We start from the raw sequence: 8,344 nt of genomic DNA, 5'->3' as shown, positions 1-8,344 counted from the left end.
CACATCGATGCAATCAATAGATAATTCCACCTAAAGGCTAAACAATGTATAATTAAACTTAATTAGAAACCTAAATTCATGCCATCTAGCCCGCCTGAGTCTTTGATCGAGCTGATTTTATATTTTCCATTCCTCATGGTGTTTCGTATGTAATGAGCAGTTTTGATGAAATATATATAGTATGGTGCCCCGCACATAAATATATAGTTGCGTCACATTTCCTTTGTTTCCTTTGATGTGGGGGAGTTTTGCTGGCTAATGAGCATGGAATAGGTTCTACTCCCACCAGGACTTGGCTAGAAACAGACGGTCTGGCCAGGGCTCTGCGGGGCGCACAGTGATATATATGTTTTATCTAAGTTGTACATCCATTTTGAAAGATCACTTTAAGGCGTGGGCCCAAAAAAGAGAGGTAGATTGTAGGCTCAAGTGGACCACACCATAGGAAGGGGTGATAATGACTCCCACTATTGTTGAAACCCGAGATGTTTATTTGTTATCCAATCTATTATTGATAAGGTCAAATAAACCTAGATGAAGGGAATAAATAAATATCATTTTGTGCCTAAAAGTGTTCAATGTGGGCGATAACATTATAGTTCACTTGCCCAATGAGAGATTTCTAATTGAGACATACAACAAACTGAAGAATAAGAAGATCGGACTAGTGCCTATACTCTGTAAGATCAATGACAATGCCTATGTTGCTGATCTTCATAAAGACATGAAAATCTCATGTATATTCAATGTAGCAAACATGTACGAGTATCATGAACTTGAGCCAAAGGATAACTCAAGGACAATATTTTTTTATTTTTTTTCAAGTGGATGTGATCTAATGTAGGATGTAGAACAAGCATGTTCCTGTCACAAATGAACTAGAAGAAGTACAATAAGAAATCAACATAATTTCTCATAATTCGATTGATTGAGGTCGATCAAGTAGACTGATTGAGTTGATCGATCAATCAATGAAAATTCGGATTTAGGTGAAAGCTTGCTGGACAATTTTTCGCTCAGTTCAATCGATTGATCGATTGAATAGATCGATCAGAACAAAAACAATTTTATGGGTTTTAGTCTTTGAACATTATTGCGCCATTCAAATCAATCGATTGATCAACAATCCGATTGACGAAATGCAAAAATTTGTGCATTTTTCAGTTTTTATTTCCTTATTTATTTAAATGTTTTATAATTACGTCTTAGAAATTGTTTAAAATTATTTAAGTAAGCAAAGTCATTTATTTTGATAGCTTTTAATAAAATTAATTAATTTTTATTTATTTCTCTCGTGGATTCAAGAAATAATATATTCTTTTGTAAATTCAAGAGAATCTTGTAGATTCAAGGCATTTATTGTTTGAGGAAGATAGTGACCATCCTCATCACACCCTTCCCTGTTGGGGATTGCAGAAGCACACAGAGTAAAATCAAAAGAAGTAGTCCAATTGCACCAAGCAACCACAAAGAGCACACAATAATTTTAACGTGGAAAAACCCTTGCAGGAAAAAACTATGACACAAAGCGACAGATGGTCACTTTGAAAGTAGAGAAATTACAAAAGAAGAAAGCCTACTCGATTCAAACAACCTTGAATCAAACCTTTCTACACCCTTGGAACCCTTTAGACGAATAAAAAACCCTAAAATTTTCTCACAATCCCGTTTACACCCATATATAGCCTGTGGAAGAATCCCAAACAAAATCAAATACAAATCCCACAAAATCGCAACTCTACGAAAATCTGCGTGATCCGTTTGTTGTCATCGAACACTCTTCGATGTCATCGAAATTCATCCTTCGATGGCATTGAAGCCATGTCAATGGTATCGAACTAACACTTAAACAGTCCAAAGACAAAACATGATTTTCTAAAAATTCTTGATTGCATCGTGCTATATTCGATGGCATCGAACATTCCCTTTGATGTCATCGAACACCCTCTGATGGCATCGAAAAGACACATTGATAGTCCAGTGACCAACTGGAGAAAATTCAAAAAATCTAGATGGGATCAAGCACTAGTCGATGCCATCAAAAGTGGCATCGACAGGCCCTATATCTGACTTGATTTAAGACATGATCAAATACAACATTCACTACATCAAAACCTTTGACATTGTGGACTCCAATTTGAGTGTCCTAGACACCAAATATCTCACACTTACACTGTAGTTGTGACCAAAAATAATCTCGATGCTCAGGCATCAAAAGATAGAGAGTATTAATATACTTTACTACACTTTAAACTCGAACATCAAAAAATAATAATAATAATAATAATAATAATAATAATAATAATAATAATAATAAAAAATCCAGAAGCAAAAACCTTCCATCTCCACCTGTACTAAAGACCAACTCACGTAAAAACACAAACAAACAACCCCCAACATAAGCTGAAGGGGTCGTTTGGCACCATGGATTGGAGGGGATTGGAGGGGGTTTCAAATCCCCTGGTTGTTTGGTAGCATAAAGTAACTGGGGGTTTCCAATCCCCTCTTTGAGGGGGTTTGTAATCCACGTGAGAGCTTGGATTGCACCTAAAATCATTTCAATAGTTGCATGTGTAACATGTGTGTTACTATACACTACCATTCTATTGAGCACATGGCCCACTAATGATGATCAGCACCATCCAAACATTGTCCATGTAAATCAGCACTGTCTAAACATTGTCCATGTAAATCAACGATTAAAAATCGTTGGTTAGTCACTCAGACATGATCTTGAGCTTGTGGCCTATCTGAGACTTGGAATTTCATCATTTTTGGGCAAAGCATATATTTCAATGGGCTTATCACAACCATTGTGTCAAAAATTACATATCTCACTAATTAGAGATATTAAAGTTGATTTAGTAATTAAATTCAAACCCCCGTGAATATACCATGGATAAGTACTTTTGGATTAAAGTTTATTCTCACTCCAGGGTGCCGAACACACTGGGAGGATTGCAAATCCTGGGGGTTTCCAATCCTGGGTTCCGAATCCAGGGGGGTGGAAATCCACACTCCCAAACAGGCCCTAAGAGTTATAAGCTTTGATAGACCCACATGGGCATACAAGTCAGTTAATGCACTCACCAGCACATATGCCAACACAACAAACAGGTGCAATATCCAAGCCATCCATCAGCTAGACCTCACTGTGTAGATCTCACAGTGCGAAAAGATAAAGGTAGTCCATTAATGTAGGTGCACCATCATATATGAAGTTGACCGGTTAGAGTACTTATGCAAACCTTTTCGCAAATTTAGCCAATCCGATAATTGGAACAAAGTTATAACCGTCTAAAACTATAATGCTATTTAGGCTAATTTGATCCTAGTTGGGCCTTCCAACCCTTTTTCTCCTAATCTTGAACATCTATGAAATCAACTACTACCTATCCTACATGAGAATCAGCACTTAGTGTTGATTGCCTACATGTGGGCTCCATGAGCAAAGAATTACAAGTTTAAATTTACTTCCTTTTTTTTAAAATCACGTAATTGTGGTTAGCTTGACTAGTGGACTGACGTACCTGATTCTTGGGCTAGTGGTACCCTTCTGATAGGTGGTTTGGATATTGCACCTGTTCATCATGCCGGCATATGTGCGGGCGTATTCATTAACTGATGGAATGAACTTAAAAAATCTCAAGAGTTATATAATACTTCTCCCCCTGGAAGTACCAACTCATTTTCTCTTTATTTTTAGTGCGAGAAAAAGGTGAGTTTGGAGAACTGAAGTAGCAAGCTAATGTGATGAGCCATCTCATGAGAAATTAATTTAATATCATATGGAACAGGTATCAGGTATTACATTAATAACAAAATGTAGACTTGATTTATGAAATACTAGTAAAAAGATTTCTACCTTTACAGTAACTCTCACCATTCCTTGAAAAATGGAAGAAAATAGGACTTGATGTAATCTGATTCCCACACTAATGCATCCCACCAATCTTTTTCACCACGTATAAGCCTTAGAGAATGCTGATCAACATGAAGAGGGAGCTTCTTCAACATTGGGCAGTGCATCACTTTGAGTACCCCCAAGGAAGGAAAATGCAGTGCATAGCTACATATGTTACTTAGTTCTGGAAGGTTCCAGAGCTTTATAGCTTTGAGCTGCATTAGCCGTTTCTCTCCCACTTCATCGTCAGCAGTTGTGCTTATTACATCTTCTAGTACAGGGCAATCTACTATTTCGATTGTTTCAAGATTCTCAAGTTGCAGTAAATAATGAATTTTCTTCAACTCGAAACAATTCCAAATATATATACTGCGAAAGCTCCGGAAGCATCCGCGGCCCACATGGATGTAATTTAAGACAGGGAGACGGTCAAGTTTGAGTGATTCTAGGCAATAAACAAGATAATCATCATCTCTCGCTCCATCAGCACCAATCGTCACGCCGTTCAACATATCACAAGATTGAATAGAAAGTACTTTAAGACTCTTCATTGATGAAAAAGAGTATAACAGTTGGGTGGATGTAGTCAGTCCCTCGCATCCTTTCAGTTGTAGAAACCTAGTAGCATTCCTCAGTTGGTTAGAGCTCAGCAACCTTTCAAGAGCTTCCAGAGTTTCTATGCAGATTTGAAGATGGGTTAAACGTTTCAAGCCTACCAACTCAGTCATATTACATCCACCACTCCCCTCTTCCCATTTTGAATAACTTTGATTTACGTTCATCACAATTAACTCAGAAAGCCTAGAGATTGCCCCGCGAGGAATTCTCTGCAAACAATCTGTTGATTCCAAGTCCAAGTGCTTCAGCTTCGTCAGATTTCCTATCTCTTCAGGCAATGATTCAATGCATGTGCACGATAAATTGAGATATCGTAGCTCTGCCAAGTTACCTATCCCTGCAGGAAGCTCCTTAATAGATGAATGTGAAAGATCTAAGACCTTAAGAACAGGCATGAATTGAAAAAATTCAGTGTGGACGTTTTCAAAATGCGAATTCATTTGGAGCATCAAGGTAAATAGGTTGGGGCATTGAGGTGTCTCTGTTATTTCTTTTACGTAATTATTCATTACAGATATCCTCTCGGCCTCCTTCCACATTTCGACCTCCGGTGCATGACTCAGTCCAATGCCTGCTCGCACCAAAAACCTGTTCTTCTTCTTCCCACACTCGGAAGCTATCCATAACGCTAGATCACGTATCACGTCATGCAACTTCACCTCTGTTTTTTCATCTGAACCATTCTCTAACAAGCACACAGCCTTTAATCTTCCAATGATATCATGTCCCTTGTTACGTGCTTCATCAAGATCATCATCCCACCCATCTAAGAATCCTTCACCTATCCAGTAATCTATAAGTTGTTCTTTGCGAATGGAGTAGTCCTCCGGAAACAGTGCGCAGTACAGGAAGCATGATTTAATCATGTCACCACCGAGATTATCATAACTGAATTTCAAACGCAAAAGCATTTCATCATCCATACCTTCTATCTCTGATGGTGGCTTGCTCGTGCTAAGAACTGATATTGCATGCTCCCATTCCTGTGGGGTCTTCTTGCATGCCATGGCCCGCCCAATCGTGATGAGTGCGAGAGGTAGACCTTTGCATTCTTTGGCAACCTTCATAGCAAGGGACGGTATGTCCCGGTGAGAAATCATGGCCTCTTCACCAACATTCTGTTCGAATAGATTCATTGCTTCTTGCTCCGGGAGGCATTCTACTCTGATCTTCTCATTGGCAGCCATACGGCCACAGATGTCCTCAAATCGTGTAGTGAATACAACCTTGCTCATGCTCTGGCTACTTGGATGGGGAATTCCAACCATCTCTAGATCCAACCATTCCCATATATCATCCAACAACAACATGAATTTCTTCTCCCTCAAGACCTTATGAATGTCTCGAGCGCGTGACTCGTTGATTTCATTCTCCGGCCAAGACAAGCCCAACCGCTTGCCAATATCCTTCTGAATCTTTTCCATGTTTAATTCCTTAGACACCACCACCCAAATAATGACATGAAATTCATGGGTTCTTCCAAGTAACTCGTTATTGATCTTTTTCAAGAGGGTTGTCTTGCCGACTCCCCCCATTCCATATATTCCAATAACTCCCCCTTTCCCTTCGCCAATCCAGTTTAGAACCTTCTCCAACACCAAGTCTCTGCCCACAGCTGATGTGCTTGGCATCTCTTCAATGGCATCGGGAAGCGGCTTGTATGCCACCTCACTGAAGGACTCACCTTTGCTCTTCAACTCAGATACATCTTCCAGCTTCTTCGCCACTCTCTTGCCGAGCTTGTAGCCCGACCAGAAATTGGGTCGGCAACTCCCAAAACACCTCCTCATTTGCAGAAAAGCTTCTTCCATCTCATTCACTTCTCTTGCGGTGTCTTCAACTTTTTGTAGCCACCATTGAACATTGTCCTTGCATTTGAGCAGTTGCTGTTCGGCTTCATCGACCTTTGTCTTCACATCATTCTTTACAGATTTCAATTCGTTCGTGGCTTCCTTCAGGGAGTCGACATTTTCTCGGAGGTTGACGACGTAGTGTTTGCATAGGGTGGTGGGACCCCATAAGCAAGAAACAACGTCGATGACTGGTTTGATGAAATCCATGGCTATGGAAAGAGACAATGAGATGGTTAGAATGTACGGAATGGCTGAGAATGAAGAGGATGAGTAAGAGTGCTATTTTTTATTTAATTTTTTTCTAGTTTCTAAATTTCAACTGTTTTTTTTTTTTTTCTCGGAATAGTCTGAGTTGAAGGCAAATGGGATTTGGGTGCCATTTCCTTTTATTGAGTGCGAATCGCCAGTGTTGAAGGCGGGAGTGTAGATGTTACTCAACCGTCTAGGGCCCACCTTGATGTGTTTTTTGTACATCCAGGCCGTTCATATTTTTGCCGTCTCATTTTTGGACGCGGTCTCAAACATTAAGAAGATCCAAATCTGAAGTGGGCTATACCACTAAAAATAATGATGAATAGCCCTTAAAAGTATTTTGTAAGCCAGCTTATCTTTGTATTTTCCCTTTATCCAGATCTTCTTGACATTATCAACAGGTTGGATGGAAAATAAACGTTAAGAAAGCCTTATGATGAATTTTTAATGGTAAGGCACTCAAACACCCCTGTTTACTGTTGTGTGGTCCACGGGAGATTTGGATCTACTTATTTTTCGGAATCCGTTCTATCATGGAGAAACAGATGAACAGTGTGGATATATAAAACATCATCAAGGTGGGCCCCACATAAGGGTATCACCCACTAGGCTGCCATCTGAGCTGATCAGCTGTTGCTTCTCGTTGGTATATGTTATCGACACCAGCTCATAAAACACACATTTTCTCTCTCCCGAGTAAACTAGATACTACACAACATTTTTAGCTGTGGAACTTCTATTAGCCCCATCATGATTTGTGTTAACCCCCATCATCCACCAATTTATCCAAATCAATGTAGAGTGCCAGCCTAAAATTCTATGCCATCTCAGACCGCACTAAAATCTGCAAAATCGCACTCAGCAATCATCACGGCCTACGAAATCTGAAGGAGGACAACACTATATACAAGTCAAAGTTTATGTTGTCACATATACTAGGCGAACTTGAAGCAGATAACGACATTATAAAAGGTCCAATCATCTTGCAAGATTAGCCCATTGCTGTAGTTCAATGGTTAGGTATAAAATATGTAACTCTTAGTAAACCAATCTCGGTAGAATTACCCATGGAAAAGTCTGTCATCTTAGACAAAATTTGTAAATCTTGTGAAATTGAAATTGAAGTTGAAAGATCCCCAATACCAGTAGATATTATCATGATGGAGATAAGGGGGTATGACGTTATTATAGGGATAAATTAGATTACTACCTGTCATGCTAAAATTGATTGTCATAACAAGATAGTAACTTTCTCTATTTCAAGAAAAAAATATTTTCAAATCTAATGGCACTAGAAAGATGAAAGAATATGATGTAGAGTAGGTCGCGGACAGTATCATAGCCAAGATGGATCAAAAAAGGCCCGATCGACGACAGAAGTGATCCGGACCATCGGACCTTAAATCGGGCGTTTCTCGCAATCCGGAATGAGTTATCTGACGTAAAACACATGATTTTGAGGTAGAACGAGCTATTTTAGCCAACCAACCCAGCCACGCCAGGTTGCGCAGCCCGGAATTGCGAAAAAACACCTTGAATGACAGTCGTTTTCCTGTTTTAATTTCGTTTTTACTATAAATAGTAAGTTTTAGTTTGATTATAACTCTTCATCCATCGGGCTTTAGGAGTTGCGCCCAACATGAAAAGAGCTTAGAATAATTAGGGGAACGGTTTGGTGAAGCCAAATAGGACACTTACTATTTTTGGCCAAAAACCT

At 39.3% G+C, this 8,344-nt stretch overlaps 1 protein-coding gene across 1 annotated transcript; it reads right to left on the bottom strand.

Annotated features, from left to right (window-relative positions):
• Positions 1 to 3,754: 3,754 nt before the first annotated feature.
• Positions 3,755 to 6,971, bottom strand: LOC131223406 (disease resistance protein RPS2-like). The gene has a single exon (XM_058218812.1). The coding sequence runs from the start codon at positions 6,580 to 6,582 to the stop codon at positions 3,880 to 3,882; it is 2,703 nt and encodes a 900-aa protein (XP_058074795.1). The 5' UTR covers positions 6,583 to 6,971; the 3' UTR covers positions 3,755 to 3,879.
• Positions 6,972 to 8,344: the final 1,373 nt, after the last annotated feature.

Source organism: Magnolia sinica, chromosome 13 (genome assembly GCF_029962835.1).
Source record: "Magnolia sinica isolate HGM2019 chromosome 13, MsV1, whole genome shotgun sequence".
NCBI classification, from domain to species: Eukaryota; Viridiplantae; Streptophyta; class Magnoliopsida; order Magnoliales; family Magnoliaceae; genus Magnolia; species Magnolia sinica.
This window is presented reverse-complemented; position numbering and strand designations above follow the sequence as displayed.

Excerpts from the sequence above, each read along its gene's own strand:
- LOC131223406 (XM_058218812.1), bottom strand. The coding sequence starts at position 6,582 with ATGGATTTCATCAAACCAGTCATCGACGTTGTTTCTTGCTTATGGGGT.